Source organism: Olea europaea, chromosome 16 (genome assembly GCF_002742605.1).
Source record: "Olea europaea var. sylvestris chromosome 16, O_europaea_v1, whole genome shotgun sequence".
Taxonomy (NCBI): Eukaryota; Viridiplantae; Streptophyta; class Magnoliopsida; order Lamiales; family Oleaceae; genus Olea; species Olea europaea.
This window is the reverse complement of record NC_036252.1, coordinates 7,932,461-7,951,699: the sequence shown is the minus strand read 5'-3', so window position 1 is coordinate 7,951,699 and position 19,239 is coordinate 7,932,461. Positions and strand designations below refer to the sequence as shown.

Below are 19,239 nucleotides of genomic sequence, written 5' to 3'. Positions count from 1 at the left end.
TCGAAAAGTTGTTTTTTAAACATAAATATGCTATCAGTCCAAAGTCAAAAACAAGACTCAAGATTGCCAGAATGAAAGACAATTTGTTCTTTCAAAAGACTTGTTAACTTGAAGAAATCGCACACGTATGGCTCCGCTGGTAGAATATTCTAATATTAATAATAATATTCAAATTGACAAAGTATCAGATGACTGAGTCGAGGGGGGGGGGGGGGGGGGGGGGGGGGGGGGGGGGGGGGGGGGTTTGTTAAAAAATGGGTGAGAAGCTTCATCCAACATGTCCCAATTCTACTTCAGTTTGTGTTGTTGAATGAACATTATCTTCCTTGAGTTCCAAACCCTTGGCTTCAACGCATACAACATTTGCGACATCAATTCCGTTTTGCACTCCTCTAATTTTCTCAATCAAATTCCCCTCTCCTGATGCTATTGCCACCTACAAATAACACCAAACTGTATCTCACATCGTTAAATGATATATGTATATAGCTCGACAGCCTCGACTAGTTTAGTAGCCTGCATTATAACTTTGTAAACATGCATTGGTGGATTGTAATGACTATAATTGAGACACAAGGTCCATTTAGTATGGCTTTTGAGAAGCATTCATTTCTGGCAAAAAGAAAAGTAGATGGAACAGTACCTAATGTGAAACTTGGCTTGACAAAGCAATATACAAATGCAATGCTTTTGGAAAAAATAATAATAAAAAAAACATTTCAGAGAGAAATTATGGTTTGCATATTCATCCCCTGTGCATCTCAAGCACTTGTACAATTCACAAACCTTCTAGATCTCGCATATGCGCTTTTAGTACCTATTTAACTACAGATTCCTTATCTTCTGCCCACAAATTTCAAAAAGAATTTCTGATAAGAATTTCACTAGCGAAGAAAAACAGTTGAGACGCTTGCATGATTTCAGCAATGTAGAACTAGTAAAACCTCTTATAAAATATCTCTTTCAATGAATTAGTGAGAGCATTTTTTAAAGCTTAGCTCCTCATCTTTCCAATTCAGGGTAAAAACAAATTGAAGAATCAATGAATTATTACATTGATACTTTAAATTCCACGAAGAAATATGGAATGCCTGAGGTACTCATAAACAAACACCCGAGAGAGAGAGAGAGAGAGAGAGAGAGAGAGATGCGATGAAAACACTGTGATGCCTCGATAATGCTGGCAGAACTATAATTAAGGCTGCTGTCCTCTTAACTTCCAAAAACTTATCAGTTTTTTAAGTGTACAAAGAGAAGAGGAGCACATAGCCAAAATATGACTACACCTCCATCAAAATAAAAGGCCTTAGTTTTTAAAATTGTGCACCTGGATATACAGTGCAAAGAAGCACAACATTTGGAAATTTTTCATGTTTGAGGAGATAGCTTCAAGAGAGCACTTCTTACACTTTTGGAGGATTCAAAGCAAAATAGATCAAAAAAATAGCCAAAATCAAATTATTTATGCTGTTTTTTCTTGTTTGTGCTAACAGCTGTTTTAAACAATCAATGGTAAATAGGTATTACAAGTAATAATCAAGAGCAAAATATTCACTAGGCGGTCCTTCCCATACTTATTTGAATATAGTCTACAAAAATAACCCATAAAATGTTCAAAGCTACAAAATATAATTATTCTTATTTGATTTTACCCTTGCCCCAATTATTCAAAACTCATATTTCCCCAAACTCATTTTCAACCATATATTTTATGGGATCCACATTCTTTATTAATTTTTCAATCACAGATTTCATCAACATTTATCAAAATCTACTACAAATTTGATATTTAGCCAAACCAAATAGGGCCTCTATGTTTCGGTGCGTGCTATACCTTAAATGTAAGAGTTGGGCATATTATTACCATATAAAGCATTAAGCTTAAGTATACGTACTACCTCTGTAATACGGACATTTCAATTAAGGTAACGTGTTTGTGTCAAACACGAGTCGGACACGTGTTCATACCGGCACTTCTTAGACACTCTACCATAATCATTTTTCTTTTTTTACTAGAAATATTATATATTTTTAACTTAAAGTTATTAATAAAATAACAAATAAGTACTCTTATTTAAAAATTTTCACCAAGAAAAATTAATATCAAATATAAAACTAAAGTTATACTATATAAATGAAAAATTTTAAAGAATTTCATCAACATGTCGTGCCAGTACTTTTATTAAAAATTGCGTCTCGGCGTATCCGACACATATCCTGTTGAGCACACGTCCGTGTCAATGTATCACAATGTGCTACAATTTATATTATTCTATGTGTAATTTTTTTAACAGATTACATCATATTGATTAATTTCTAAAATTATTGTGTTGGATTTAATCTACTTATTTTACTACTGTAGAGCCATAAGATTTTTATGCTGAAAACAAATTTGAAGATTGCTTCACTTTGCACTTAACCCTCAAGAGGCCTTAGAACTTCAATATGCCTATAATATAAAATTTCCATGTCTCTATAAGGAAATCTGGTAAGTTCAGCACATATAAGATTTTTCTGCAAATTCAGTTAATATTTGACAAAGATCAAGAATAAAAAGCAATAGAGCAAGACATTGTAGAGTAACTTAATTTGGCTTAAATATCAAGCTACACTTGGAAGGAGAACTAGCTAGAGCATAGATGCCATGATCAAACTGATTGTAAAACACAAAGGGAGCTTTTGGAGCGCCATATTGGACTGGTGAGGTAGAACCAGGAGCGATATGATTAGGGGAAAGTGTACTTAGGTGGATTATGATGCACTATTATAACATGGCGTTTAGTGCTACACCATATTAGAAGAACTGCGAACATATAAGTATTGAAAATAAATAATTCATAACAATAATATTTTTTTTGTCTAAACTTATAAAAGAGAGGAGTAACAAAATAATTCTTACATTTGTGTCAAATAGCTTTGATTAACCCAAAAAAAAAAAGATTAATTAATTCAAAACTTACTTATTTACTTATAAGTAAAGTTTCTTAAGTAAAAGTAAATTTATATATTTACTTTTATCTATGATCATTTTTGAATAACTTACTTTTTACTTTAAAAATTACTTTTTTAGGTATCTCCTATGTCAATGTCAAAATGAAAAGATTAATCATTTTTAACTTTGATTCATGCAAAAATTATTTATTTTAGAGCTCATTTATTTTTTTTAAAGCTTACTTATTTGCTTATAGGTAAGTTACGGTTTCTTGTTCTTTGTTTAGAATTATTACACATATATATTTTTCTTTCTTTCTTTCTTTTTGCAACTAGAAGGATTGAATATGATAATTGTGAGTGAGTTCAAGTGATTTATATCCACCTTAAATTATTTTATTTGGTTAACATAGAATAGAATAAGTTGACCAAATTAATTGAATCTTGCATCAAACTCAGGATATAATTAAATTAATCTTTATCCGGTCTGATATAGTGCTAAATGCACTCAAAGTATATTAAGAAATTATTTTTCTTTCTTTCTTTCTTTTTGCAACTAGAAGGATTGAATATGATAATTGTGAGTGAGTTCAAGTGATTTATATCCACCTTAAATTATTTTATTTGGTTAACATAGAATAGAATAAGTTGACCAAATTAATTGAATCTTGCATCAAACTCAGGATATAATTAAATTAATCTTTATCCGGTCTGATATAGTGCTAAATGCACTCAAAGTATATTAAGAAATTATGAAAAGGCTATAACAAATATACATTGGTATTATCAAATTAGATTGTAAAACGAAAAGTATATTAGGAACTTATGAAAACGCCGAAGGAAAAGGACTCTCAGCTATTCAATGGGATTCTTACAAATAATTTCTAGGAAGATACTTATTTTAGACAAGCCAAACCAATAGGATCAACGAAAGGTTCACCACATAAGTTGTCAAAAGCAAATCAAAGATGAGCATAGGCAACTCAGTTTAATATTTTAATAACTTATCATTAGTGATGCAATATAAACGTTGGTGGGCCTTTTGTCGTACATTACAAGTCCCAGACTCTCAGTCCTTTGAACAGCAACCGTCTCAATATGCACCCAAATTAATGGTTATAACATTCTTCATTTAAAGCTAGTTGATTGTAGAAAAAAGAACAACAAAAATTATCAGAGAGAAGATCACATTTTTTGCACCTTGAGATATATGCTTAACCTCAAAAAGTAGGGTAATTATATAAATCAACAGTTGATAAAAAATGCATGGCTTGATTTCATCATAAAGTCGCATTCAAAAAGTGTATGAGTAATTCAGCAGCAATATTTTTCCTTTAATGTTTTGAAATGCCAAGTGAGAACACTTATTTGTCAATTGTACACAAGTTTTGTAAAATTAAATCATACGACTCACAGGCATGCCCATCATGATAATGCTTGTTCGCAGTATGTTAGTCTAAGAATGACGCAAGAATGCATGCACAAGAGCACTTAAGGACTTTGTCAAGTACATCAACACATGACAAATGATACAAAAAAGGACTATGGTCACAAGGGGGCAGAGAGATAGTCGAGGATGAGGAAATTACACTGAATCTATTGGGTCTTCTTATCATTGTTTGAAGGCATTGGAATCTTTCTCAATATTTGTTCATCGATTTTCCGGTACTGTGTCTGAATAATCTGACGCGCTATAATCAGCTTTTCATCGATTTGCTTTTGGTATTTGGCGTACAAGACAGGTAGTGATAAACTAAGAAGAACCGCTGCAATAATGACAACAGAGTCCCACATTACAACTATATATTATGAGGAAAAACAGAGATCTAGAGTAGATCCAGCAAATACTGACCAATATAAGACAGGGTAAGGAAGTTGAAGAAACCTCCAATGTAGGAGATCATCCACAAGCCTAAAAAGACCTAACAAGCAAAATCCACATAGTATGGAAAAGAACCTCAGTTAATCAAGTACACAATCAGGGTCAATAAACTTTATCTGCTTGATGAAAATAACAAATTAAACTGTGTAAATAACCTGAACAAACAGTCCCAACTTTCCACCAATGGCAATGTCGTGTGCAATGGATAATGCTCGATTTACCCAAACTCGCATCTCATCTGCAGCTTTCACAACAGATTCCTCGGAAATGTCCAGATTAGGAACAGGAGGCAGAGGTCTAAAATCAAGAAATGATATCAATTCATTTAACTTTAAGATTCAAGTATATAAGAGTGGATTACATTGCACATAGAAACACCCACCATCAGATATACAAGTGAGCACCAACCATCAGATAAACAAGTGAGCAGGCACGTGAAACAAATGTCAGTCCTAACAATGAAATAACCTATCAAACAGTTTCTGCAAGTAATGAAATAATTTCTAGCCAGATATAACTTCAGCTAAGGAGAATACAGTAACAAATCAGGAAAGAAGTTAAAAGGCATTAAATCCCACGTGCTGAGATACGTAAGTCCGTCCATATTTATGCTACCTATTGAGAAATAATGCAGATTTGGCCCAGAAGAACAACATCACTACAAGCAACAATAAGACATTTGAAATAACTAATAAGAGATTATAGCCTGCTCTTTCAAATAGTAACCAAAGGGCGGTGGAACCGATAAGCAGAGCAGCACTCCCAAACCAATTCTTCCACAACAACACATTTGCAACTGCATCAAGAAATGAACCGCATGAAAAAATTATTGCTTGAAATAATTTATCAAATCCTTCTGAAATCATGAATAAGTACTGGGTTTGGTACACTTAAAAATATTGTCCAAAAAAATTAAAAATCGAACACGTATCATTGTAGATATTATACCTGCGCCGCTGCCGATCGCGAGATGGACAGAGCATCGATGCTATTCGCCCATGGAGATTGAGGGTTCTTGCCGAAGGAAAGGGCGATTTTGACGGGATGTGAATACGAAGGGGGAGCTGGTGGAAGATCTGTGCTTGTAGTATCCAAAGGGCAAAGCTGATGGAAATTAAAAATATTATTGCTTTGGCTGCATCGTGTTGGAATTTAGAGCATGTTTAGGAGTACTTTTTTTCTTTGCATCATTAAACTTTAATCGTTATTGGATACTTCTTTTGTATAGCCATCATTCAAAATAAGTATGTCTAGTGCTTATTTTAATAGAATAAGTTAACCCTCTCACAACATATACAGGTACACTAGAGAAATGAGAAGTGAAGGATAAAGGTTGAATCCCAACCTTGACGGCTGTACAGCTCTATCCCTAAAATTTTGTGAGGGAGATAAATCGCGAGAAGTGAAAGATATGTTACATGTTGAGAGAGATGAATGAGTTCTCCGTATTCCCATTTAAAAATTAAAGTACATTTTTCCTAAGTAATATTGGACGGTATAAAATAATATAATTCTAACTTGATTTTATAGTATAAGTAATAGGCTGCGAATGAGGTTCATTACTATGGAAGATCTTCGAGAACTATCAAAAGATCCACGGTCTTTATGGTGCAAAGTCTAACGAAGCAACTATGTCAGTAATACATTTCCAACAAGTTTGGATGCAGTGGATCGAGTGCACATTTATTAAGAAGTTTGAAATGTAAGTGCAAACATTAAAAGTTTGAAACCTGATGACATAATTAGGTTTGGGGGGACCTATTTTCATTAAAAATATGATTTATATAATTGCAATGTGTACTAATTCTTTTTTGTAACTCAATTTCGACTTCTACACTTAAATAATCTTAAAAGTGATCACCAACAATTGTTCTAAGAAACAAGAAAGTAAACAATAATAAGTCGAGCATGGAATTTATTTCATTCTAACGGCTTATATAATATATTTTACATTTTCTATTCGAACATAGTGTCATGTAAGATATTACAAGGATTCTAATAGTAAATATCTTGTTGACATCAACTTCTTTTCCTTTTATTTTTGCGTAACCTTTGAAAAGAAAAAACAAATCCACACAATAATGGATTGTATTCACTGGTGATTGGCTGCATGAACGATTTTGTGTCCCTCTCCGGGACTGGGTCCAGAGTGCTTAACCCAACCAATAGTTTTATGCAAGTCTTGTGATCTTTTCCCTTTATCCGGACTTGACTTGAATGTCGTCACTAACTTTGTTGGTGGGCTCATTTGATTTACCTGGCTTGGTTCATTCAACAATGGTCGAGCTGTGACATAAAGTACTGAAGTAAATATCAGAGAGTAAAGAAAAAAGAAGATGAACAACAAGTGGTATTGCTTTCCCATAGGATTCATGGGTATTCGCTAGCAAAGGATTATTGATAGACAAGCTCAGAATGTCACTAAATATGTTTATTCTATTTTCAGAATGGAAATTCCACAAGGTTCAGCACATGAATTTATAGTATTGAAATGGTTACTATAGATGGCGCCTATGGTTTTGACTTCGAGAATGTGCACTATTCTTCAAAATATATAGTGTCAACTTTGGCGGTTCAGAGTTGCTTCTGTTAAGAATATTTAGTTTGACTTAATAAACAATATCAAAAAAATTATAAAATATGTTACAAATGCTTAATATAATTGGACAATATAATGAGATATATTTTTATTTTGTTGTGACTCTTGAATTCACGTTGATTCACCTTCCTATCATATTTGATTAACTCATATATAAATTGAGGTTCGATAATCATTATCCATTTTAGAGCAAATGTGGAGTTGCTCAAAGCCTTGTTAATAAAGGGATCTCTCGACTAAATAAATCTAGACGTAACCCTATTTTTGACATAAAAATAAAATATTGATGAAGAAAATAATAATAATCTCTATGTCTACTAATCACATTTACACTTGGCTTGCAGTCCATGTCACTTGTACCAACTCCTTTTTAACTCTAGCTGGGAAAATCAATCAATTTGGTTTGTTCCCATAGATTTTGGGAAGTTTGAAGTGAAGAAGGAAAATATTTGAGTTTGGAAAATGATTCTATCAACAAGATACGAGGAATTGCTCCAGTTTTCAACTTGCTTATTAACTTACGTAAAACAGATGTCAAAATGCCAAAAATTCGTGTCATTTTCGGCAGCCATGCATGCATGATATGAATTAAAACTCTTTGGATAGAGAGAGGCGTTTGATAATTCGTATTAAATATAATTGAAATTTAGACACTACAATAAATAAGAATTTAACATATTTTTATTTCTTAACATTATTCAGTATATATTATCTAGTTTAATTTGTGCATTTCATTGTTCGAATATTAAGTAAGAGTGTAAGACTCATTTGATAAGTTAATTAATTTCAATATCAGGGGCGGACCAAGTAAGGGATGAATGGGGTTGGCCACCCCACTGAATTTTCAAAAACCTTCAATTCAGCCTTGTTGAATTTAAATTTTCAGATTATTTTTTTTCACAATTTTTTTTAGCTAATTTTCTGTCTCGCCCCCACTGAAGAATAATTTCGAATCCGTCGCTGTTCAATATTTTGTATTGTACGTTTAAAAAATCCTTTTGAGTAAGTAACTTAAGACACAAAAGAAAAGTGCCATTTTACCTAAATTAGTTAAGACGCCAAATCCAGAGAATGTGTAAGTTATGGGTACGATAATGACACGTAAATAAAGGTTTTTTATTTTTCATAATATTGGGAGTTTTTGGAGAATTATTAAAGAAATTGAAATTTTTTTATGTAGGTTTGAAATCATTCAAAATATTACAAACTATACCAAAATCTTTAAATCGTAGTAGATAGTCCACAAACCTTTCAAAACTTTGTGGCAGAAAAACGGCCGTATAGTTTTCATTCAAAAATCCGTAGCATTTAATCATAATTTGAAAATTTTTTAAAAGGATAAAATGATTTCTTAACCCTTAATTTATTAAAAAAAATGGTAATTTGCATTTAAGATTTCAAATCTTTTAAAAATGTGTTGTGTGATCCAAAATTTACATTCTGGCTACTTTTCATTCCTTATTCAGAGTTAGAAAGGCAACAGGAAAGATATGGGGCGAGTTGGCCATTCTTCGCCCCCCGTCCGGTTGATTATTTTTGTCGTCTTGTCCCACCCTTATACTTGGTTAAAGTAGGGTGGGATGGGTTCAGGGTTGCACCATTAATTTTTTGTGTTTGTTTATTCTATCTTTAGCTATTAAAAATTATTACTTTTTTTTTTTCAATTTGTTAAGAACATCTAGTATTTTCTTTAAAAATAATGATAACTCTATTCTTTTTGTTTGATGAAAAATTTAGATTTGAAATTAACTTTAAACGGTGCAAGTAGCCAATTGGGAACCATCTTTTCCATACCCTTCCATGCCCGTTTCGGGACAACAACCTCCATCTAGCTCCACCCCCATTTACCCATTTAGGCTAGTAATCCCAACCTCACTCGGGGCAGGGTCCAGTGGGTATCGGATTGATCGAATTTTTTTGTTATCCCTAAATTTGAGTTGGTAATTTGCATCCATGTGTAGGCTAACAGCTAGTCAAGCCGAACAGATAGCTAGCCTGATTGTTTCCTCAAATGAGCCGAGACCATTGGGTTGACATTTACTAATGTTGAATTGAGGTGGGACAATGGGCTCTGAATACGTGGCCTTTTAAGCTAATGGGCTATGTTTAATTGGGCCTCCTACGACCTATGCTGGACCCGAATGTCATGAGCCCAGTATTTTGTTAGCCCGTTATGCTGCTTAGGCCAGATCAACAAGAACCCCTCAATTTTTACCCTTTACAAGTGTATAATTGTTTTTGGAAAAATTGCAACAGAGGCTCCAAACTTTTAAAATATTAGCAGACTTCCCAAATCTTTAATTTGTTACAACCGTCACCCCAAACCTTTCAAAACGTTACAGCAGAGGCCCCTTTGGACGGTTTTCATCAAAATATCTGTTAGTTGACTGAAAATTTGACTTTCACCATATTTTTAATTTGTTTAAAAGGGTAAAAGTGTAACTTTCCATTTACTACATTAAAATAAGTTAAAAATTAAATTAAAAAAGAAAAAATTAATAATAAATTGTGTATCGTCTTTCCCAGCCTCCCTGTCTCTAGAAATCGACACTGTGCAATGGCTTCCCGAAGGCTGTTAGCCTCAATTCTCCATTCCTTCACCTCCCGCAACCGTATCTCGAGTTCCATATTCTCCGCCCCAAGCCTAGGCTACACACCTCTCTAGCTAGTCACTTCCTCCACAATATTGCTCAGTATGCCAACACTGTTGCTGCCCAATCAGCTCCATTGACGCCATCTAAAGCTATGAGTGGTGGACTCACTATCGCTGCCCACAATCAATCCTTGATCTCCGTCAAGTCTTCACCATATTAGTTTGGCCACAACGAACAGGTCGTGATTGCGAAAAAATCCTGGAGTAAGGAATTCATTTTTCAATCTCAAGTTTAATCTTCATCATCTCATCCGCGAGGGTATAAAATTCTCTTATTACTTTCTCCAAGTCCGTAATAGATACATCTACTTCCTCTTCCATCTCAGAATCAAATTTTATTACTCTTTTATGCTAGCCTATTTGCTAGACTTCAACGATATATTCAGCATGATAAGCAGGGTCTCTGATTTTTATTTCCAACGATTTTCACTCTTTTGCTACTATATTGGAATGATTTTACCAGAAAAATATTTGGTCGGTGGTCGATGGAAATGGCGGGGGAAGATGATACACAGTTTATTATTATTTTTTCTTTTTTTTTTTAAATTTAATTTTTAAATTTATTTTAATGTAGTAAATAGAAAGTTACTATTTTACCCTTTCAAAAAAATTTAAAACATGATGAAAGTCAAATTTTCAGTCAACTGACAGACATTTGGATGAAAATCGACCAAAGGGGCCCCGCTGCAACGTTTCAGAAGTTTTGGGATGACGGTTGCAACAAATTAAAGATTTGGGTAAAGTCTGCTAATATTTTAAAGATTTGGGGCCTCTGCTGCAATTTTTCCTTGTTTTTATATAGCATGTCGTTTTTTCCATTTTTAAATTTTCTACTTAAATATTTGTGTTCTGGTTATCATCGTTATTATTATTAATTTTTTTTTTCTATTCATCGTCATAAAAATAGGCTCAAATTTCAAATATATTTTTATACTTGAGAAGGACACCAATCTCACTGCTATCTTGCCAAAGATCTCATCAGGAAACTAAAATCTCTTCGCCATACCTATGTTTGGCTAGGTTTAGCAAACATAAATATTTAAAAATTTGATGAACTTCTTTCCATGGGGAAATTACACAGATACCGGTATTTAAACTTCATTATGCAAAAGTCGGGTGCAAAGATTATTTAATCAAAATTCAGGTTTTAAATTAATAATTAAAAATATATATCTACAAACCCTAGGTTAAATCAATTTCCCTCTTTCCATTCTCTCCCATCTCTCTCGCTACCCTGTTCGTTGAATTGCCGAAGTCCACCGCCCACATCAAAAATCCACCGCCTTCAACTACCGGAGTCCACCACCGCTCGGAGCACCGTTGCCGGTGTGGCGGTGCTGCTGTAATGAAGAGGAGATGTCACGGCGAAGATACACCAAGTCGTCAAGAAGCAGATCACTGCACCGCCACACATTTCCTTTCGCGAATCTTCGTGAGTTGCAGTGATAAAATGACGGTGGCGGCGGCGAAGCAGCATCTTCACAGGAGAAGCACTGTACCAGTAAGCACGAAGCAGATTCACTGCACCGCCGTGAAGCAGACTCACTCCGACGACTATTCACAGGCGAAGCACTATACCAGCTTGGTGTTTTGTGGTGATGGTGTAGTGTTTGTGTGGTGGTGGATTTGGTAGTTGTGTGGTGGGTTTGGATGGTTTTTCTTGTGGTGGTGCTAGTGCAGTGGAAGCGACGTTAATGTTGGTGGTGGTTGTAGGTGGGACGACGTGGTAATGCTGCGGTGGAGGTGGCAGTTGCATTGGCGGTAATGTTAGTGGCGGTGGTTGTAGGTGAGACGACCTGGGGTAGGGATGTTTGTTAGTGTTTGTGACTGTGTTGCAGGTGACCACTGTGGTGGTCGTCAATTTTTGGGTGGTGGTATTGGTGTTGGTGGCGATGGTGACAGAGTGAGGGCGATGGCCAGTGGCGGTGGAGGTGGTGGTGGTATTGTGGTGGATTGGATTGGGTGCTTGGTGTCTGTGACCAGCTATTCAGTGCCTGTGACTGACTATTAATCCGTAACTTTCAAATTCAATCATAAAAAGATTAATTAATTCAAAACTTACTTATTTACTTATAAGTAAAGTTTCTTAAGTAAAAGTAAATTTATATATTTACTTTTATCTATGATCATTTTTGAATAACTTACTTTTTACTTTAAAAATTACTTTTTTAGGTATCTCCTATGTCAATGTCAAAATGAAAAGATTAATCATTTTTAACTTTGATTCATGCAAAAATTATTTATTTTAGAGCTCATTTATTTTTTTTAAAGCTTACTTATTTGCTTATAGGTAAGTTACGGTTTCTTGTTCTTTGTTTAGAATTATTACACATATTTTTCTTTCTTTCTTTCTTTTTGCAACTAGAAGGATTGAATATGATAATTGTGAGTGAGTTCAAGTGATTTATATCCACCTTAAATTATTTTATTTGGTTAACATAGAATAGAATAAGTTGACCAAATTAATTGAATCTTGCATCAAACTCAGGATATAATTAAATTAATCTTTATCCGGTCTGATATAGTGCTAAATGCACTCAAAGTATATTAAGAAATTATGAAAAGGCTATAACAAATATACATTGGTATTATCAAATTAGATTGTAAAACGAAAAGTATATTAGGAACTTATGAAAACGCCGAAGGAAAAGGACTCTCAGCTATTCAATGGGATTCTTACAAATAATTTCTAGGAAGATACTTATTTTAGACAAGCCAAACCAATAGGATCAACGAAAGGTTCACCACATAAGTTGTCAAAAGCAAATCAAAGATGAGCATAGGCAACTCAGTTTAATATTTTAATAACTTATCATTAGTGATGCAATATAAACGTTGGTGGGCCTTTTGTCGTACATTACAAGTCCCAGACTCTCAGTCCTTTGAACAGCAACCGTCTCAATATGCACCCAAATTAATGGTTATAACATTCTTCATTTAAAGCTAGTTGATTGTAGAAAAAAGAACAACAAAAATTATCAGAGAGAAGATCACATTTTTTGCACCTTGAGATATATGCTTAACCTCAAAAAGTAGGGTAATTATATAAATCAACAGTTGATAAAAAATGCATGGCTTGATTTCATCATAAAGTCGCATTCAAAAAGTGTATGAGTAATTCAGCAGCAATATTTTTCCTTTAATGTTTTGAAATGCCAAGTGAGAACACTTATTTGTCAATTGTACACAAGTTTTGTAAAATTAAATCATACGACTCACAGGCATGCCCATCATGATAATGCTTGTTCGCAGTATGTTAGTCTAAGAATGACGCAAGAATGCATGCACAAGAGCACTTAAGGACTTTGTCAAGTACATCAACACATGACAAATGATACAAAAAAGGACTATGGTCACAAGGGGGCAGAGAGATAGTCGAGGATGAGGAAATTACACTGAATCTATTGGGTCTTCTTATCATTGTTTGAAGGCATTGGAATCTTTCTCAATATTTGTTCATCGATTTTCCGGTACTGTGTCTGAATAATCTGACGCGCTATAATCAGCTTTTCATCGATTTGCTTTTGGTATTTGGCGTACAAGACAGGTAGTGATAAACTAAGAAGAACCGCTGCAATAATGACAACAGAGTCCCACATTACAACTATATATTATGAGGAAAAACAGAGATCTAGAGTAGATCCAGCAAATACTGACCAATATAAGACAGGGTAAGGAAGTTGAAGAAACCTCCAATGTAGGAGATCATCCACAAGCCTAAAAAGACCTAACAAGCAAAATACACGTAGTATGGAAAAGAACCTCAGTTAATCAAGTACACAATCAGGGTCAATAAACTTTATCTGCTTGATGAAAATAACAAATTAAACTGTGTAAATAACCTGAACAAACAGTCCCAACTTTCCACCAATGGCAATGTCGTGTGCAATGGATAATGCTCGATTTACCCAAACTCGCATCTCATCTGCAGCTTTCACAACAGATTCCTCGGAAATGTCCAGATTAGGAACAGGAGGCAGAGGTCTAAAATCAAGAAATGATATCAATTCATTTAACTTTAAGATTCAAGTATATAAGAGTGGATTACATTGCACATAGAAACACCCACCATCAGATATACAAGTGAGCACCAACCATCAGATAAACAAGTGAGCAGGCACGTGAAACAAATGTCAGTCCTAACAATGAAATAACCTATCAAACAGTTTCTGCAAGTAATGAAATAATTTCTAGCCAGATATAACTTCAGCTAAGGAGAATACAGTAACAAATCAGGAAAGAAGTTAAAAGGCATTAAATCCCACGTGCTGAGATACGTAAGTCCGTCCATATTTATGCTACCTATTGAGAAATAATGCAGATTTGGCCCAGAAGAACAACATCACTACAAGCAACAATAAGACATTTGAAATAACTAATAAGAGATTATAGCCTGCTCTTTCAAATAGTAACCAAAGGGCGGTGGAACCGATAAGCAGAGCAGCACTCCCAAACCAATTCTTCCACAACAACACATTTGCAACTGCATCAAGAAATGAACCGCATGAAAAAATTATTGCTTGAAATAATTTATCAAATCCTTCTGAAATCATGAATAAGTACTGGGTTTGGTACACTTAAAAATATTGTCCAAAAAAATTAAAACTCGAACACGTATCATTGTAGATATTATACCTGCGCCGCTGCCGATCGCGAGATGGACAGAGCATCGATGCTATTCGCCCATGGAGATTGAGGGTTCTTGCCGAAGGAAAGGGCGATTTTGACGGGATGTGAATACGAAGGGGGAGCTGGTGGAAGATCTGTGCTTGTAGTATCCAAAGGGCAAAGCTGATGGAAATTAAAAATATTATTGCTTTGGCTGCATCGTGTTGGAATTTAGAGCATGTTTAGGAGTACTTTTTTTCTTTGCATCATTAAACTTTAATTGGTGGAGATTGAGGGTTCTTGCCGAAGGAAAGGGCGATTTTGACGGGATGTGAATACGAAGGGGGAGCTGGTGGAAGATCTGTGCTTGTAGTATCCAAAGGGCAAAGCTGATGGAAATTAAAAATATTATTGCTTTGGCTGCATCGTGTTGGAATTTAGAGCATGTTTAGGAGTACTTTTTTTCTTTGCATCATTAAACTTTAATCGTTATTGGATACTTCTTTTGTATAGCCATCATTCAAAATAAGTATGTCTAGTGCTTATTTTAATAGAATAAGTTAACCCTCTCACAACATATACAGGTACACTAGAGAAATGAGAAGTGAAGGATAAAGGTTGAATCCCAACCTTGACGGCTCTACAGCTCTATCTCTAAAATTTTGTGAGGGAGATAAATCGCGAGAAGTGAAAGATATGTTACATGTTGAGAGAGATGAATGAGTTCTCCGTATTCCCATTTAAAAATTAAAGTACATTTTTCCTAAGTAATATTGGACGGTATAAAATAATATAATTCTAACTTGATTTTATAGTATAAGTAATAGGCTGCGAATGAGGTTCATTACTATGGAAGATCTTCGAGAACTATCAAAAGATCCACGGTCTTTATGGTGCAAAGTCTAACGAAGCAACTATGTCAGTAATACATTTCCAACAAGTTTGGATGCAGTGGATCGAGTGCACATTTATTAAGAAGTTTGAAATGTAAGTGCAAACATTAAAAGTTTGAAACCTGATGACATAATTAGGTTTGGGGGGACCTATTTTCATTAAAAATATGATTTATATAATTGCAATGTGTACTAATTCTTTTTTGTAACTCAATTTCGACTTCTCACTTAAATAATCTTAAAAGTGATCACCAACAATTGTTCTAAGAAACAAGAAAGTAAACAATAATAAGTCGAGCATGGAATTTATTTCATTCTAACGGCTTATATAATATATTTTACATTTTCTATTCGAACATAGTGTCATGTAAGATATTACAAGGATTCTAATAGTAAATATCTTGTTGACATCAACTTATTTTCCTTTTATTTTTGCGTAACCTTTGAAAAGAAAAACAAATCCACACAATAATGGATTGTATTCACTGGTGATTGGCTGCATGAACGATTTTGTGTCCCTCTCCGGGACTGGGTCCAGAGTGCTTAACCCAACCAATAATTTTATGCAAGTCTTGTGATCTTTTCCCTTTATCCGGACTTGACTTGAATGTCGTCAAGTGTCACTAAATATGTATAATGGGTTGAGTTTATTCTATTTTCAGAATGGAAATTCCACAAGGTTCAGCACATGAATTTATAGTATTGAAATGGTTACTATAGATGGCGCCTATGGTTTTGACTTCGAGAATGTGCACTATTCTTCAAAATATGTAGTGTCAACTTTGGCGGTTCAAAGTTGCTTCTGTTAAGAATATTTCGTTTGACTTAATAAACAATATCAAAAAAATTATAAAATATGTTACAAATGCTTAATATAATTGGACAATATAATGAGATATATTTTTATTTTGTTGTGACTCTTGAATTCACGTTGATTCACCTTCCTATCATATTTGATTAACTCATATATAAATTGAGGTTCGATAATCATTATCCATTTTAGAGCAAATGTGGAGTTGCTCAAAGCCTTGTTAATAAAGGGATCTCTCGACTAAATAAATCTAGACGTAACCCTATTTTTGACATAAAAATAAAATATTGATGAAGAAAATAATAATAATCTCTATGTCTACTAATCACATTTACACTTGGCTTGCAGTCCATGTCACTTGTACCAACTCCTTTTTAACTCTAGCTGGGAAAATCAATCAATTTGGTTTGTTCCCATAGATTTTGGGAAGTTTGAAGTGAAGAAGGAAAATATTTGAGTTTGGAAAATGATTCTATCAACAAGATACGAGGAATTGCTCCAGTTTTCAACTTGCTTATTAACTTACGTAAAACAGATGTCAAAATGCCAAAAATTCGTGTCATTTTCGGCAGCCATGCATGCATGATATGAATTAAAACTCTTTGGATAGAGAGAGGCGTTTGATAATTCGTATTAAATATAATTGAAATTTAGACACTACAATAAATAAGAATTTAACATATTTTTATTTCTTAACATTATTCAGTATATATTATCTAGTTTAATTTGTGCATTTCATTGTTCGAATATTAAGTAAGAGTGTAAGACTCATTTGATAAGTTAATTAATTTCAATATCAGGGGCGGACCAAGTAAGGGATGAATGGGGTTGGCCACCCCACTGAATTTTCAAAAACCTTCAATTCAGCCTTGTTGAATTTAAATTTTCAGATTATTTTTTTTCACAATTTTTTTTAGCTAATTTTCTGTCTCGCCCCCACTGAAGAATAATTTCGAATCCGTCGCTGTTCAATATTTTGTATTGTACGTTTAAAAAATCCTTTTGAGTAAGTAACTTAAGACACAAAAGAAAAGTGCCATTTTACCTAAATTAGTTAAGACGCCAAATCCAGAGAATGTGTAAGTTATGGGTACGATAATGACACGTAAATAAAGGTTTTTTATTTTTCATAATATTGGGAGTTTTTGGAGAATTATTAAAGAAATTGAAATTTTTTTATGTAGGTTTGAAATCATTCAAAATATTACAAACTATACCAAAATCTTTAAATCGTAGTAGATAGTCCACAAACCTTTCAAAACTTTGTGGCAGAAAAACGGCCGTATAGTTTTCATTCAAAAATCCGTAGCGTTTAATCATGATTTGAAAATTTTTTAAAAGGATAAAATGATTTCTTAACCCTTAATTTATTTAAAAAAATGGTAATTTGCATTTAAGATTTCAAATCTTTTAAAAATGTGTTGTGTGATCCAAAATTTACATTCTGGCTACTTTTCATTCCTTATTCAGAGTTAGAAAGGCAACAGGAAAGATATGGGGTGAGTTGGCCATTCTTCGCCCCCCGTCCGGTTGATTATTTTTGTCGTCTTGTCCCACCCTTATACTTGGTTAAAGTAGGGTGGGATGGGTTCGGGGTTGCACCATTAATTTTTTGTGTTTGTTTATTCTATCTTTAGCTATTAAAAATTATTACTTTTTTTTTTTCAATTTGTTAAGAACATCTAGTATTTTCTTTAAAAATAATGATAACTCTATTCTTTTTGTTTGATGAAAAATTTAGATTTGAAATTAACTTTAAACGGTGCAAGTAGCCAATTGGGAACCATCTTTTCCATACCCTTCCATGCCCGTTTCGGGACAACAACCTCCATCTAGCTCCACCCCCATTTACCCATTTAGGCTAGTAATCCCAACCTCACTCGGGGCAGGGTCCAGTGGGTATCGGATTGATCGAATTTTTTTGTTATCCCTAAATTTGAGTTGGTAATTTGCATCCATGTGTAGGCTAACAGCTAGTCAAGCCGAACAGATAGCTAGCCTGATTGTTTCCTCAAATGAGCCGAGACCATTGGGTTGACATTTACTAATGTTGAATTGAGGTGGGACAATGGGCTCTGAATACGTGGCCTTTTAAGCTAATGGGCTATGTTTAATTGGGCCTCCTACGACCTATGCTGGACCCGAATGTCATGAGCCCAGTATTTTGTTAGCCCGTTATGCTGCTTAGGCCAGATCAACAAGAACCCCTCAATTTTTACCCTTTACAAGTGTATAATTGTTTTTGGAAAAATTGCAACAGAGGCTCCAAACTTTTAAAATATTAGCAGACTTCCCAAATCTTTAATTTGTTACAACCGTCACCCCAAACCTTTCAAAACGTTGCAGCAGAGGCCCCTTTGGACGGTTTTCATCAAAATATCTGTTAGTTGACTGAAAATTTGACTTTCACCATATTTTTAATTTGTTTAAAAGGGTAAAAGTGTAACTTTCCATTTACTACATTAAAATAAGTTAAAAATTAAATTAAAAAAGAAAAAATTAATAATAAATTGTGTATCGTCTTTCCCAGCCTCCCTGTCTCTAGAAATCGACACTGTGCAATGGCTTCCCGAAGGCTGTTAGCCTCAATTCTCCATTCCTTCACCTCCCGCAACCGTATCTCGAGTTCCATATTCTCCGCCCCAAGCCTAGGCTACACACCTCTCTAGCTAGTCACTTCCTCCACAATATTGCTCAGTATGCCAACACTGTTGCTGCCCAATCAGCTCCATTGACGCCATCTAAAGCTATGAGTGGTGGACTCACTATCGCTGCCCACAATCAATCCTTGATCTCCGTCAAGTCTTCACCATATTAGTTTGGCCACAACGAACAGGTCGTGATTGCGAAAAAATCCTGGAG

The 19,239-nt window shown here is 34.3% G+C and overlaps 2 protein-coding genes across 2 annotated transcripts; both read right to left on the bottom strand.

Annotated features, from left to right (window-relative positions):
- Positions 1–218: 218 nt before the first annotated feature.
- On the bottom strand, positions 219–7,187 carry LOC111412585 (reticulon-like protein B11). Its single transcript, XM_023043520.1, has 7 exons — positions 6,930–7,187; positions 5,762–5,801; positions 5,429–5,609; positions 4,969–5,110; positions 4,784–4,853; positions 4,521–4,697; positions 219–453 (listed from the first exon to the last, which is right to left on the bottom strand). The coding sequence occupies exons 1-6, from the start codon at positions 7,185–7,187 to the stop codon at positions 4,528–4,530; spliced, it is 861 nt and encodes a 286-aa protein (XP_022899288.1). The 3' UTR covers positions 219–453; positions 4,521–4,527.
- Positions 7,188–13,210: 6,023 nt separating this feature from the next.
- On the bottom strand, positions 13,211–18,225 carry LOC111412584 (reticulon-like protein B11). Its single transcript, XM_023043519.1, has 6 exons — positions 18,139–18,225; positions 14,701–14,740; positions 14,368–14,548; positions 13,908–14,049; positions 13,723–13,792; positions 13,211–13,636 (listed from the first exon to the last, which is right to left on the bottom strand). Exons 1-6 carry the CDS (start codon positions 18,223–18,225, stop codon positions 13,467–13,469), a joined length of 690 nt encoding a protein of 229 aa, XP_022899287.1. The 3' UTR covers positions 13,211–13,466.
- Between the last annotated feature and the right edge of the window lie 1,014 nt (positions 18,226–19,239).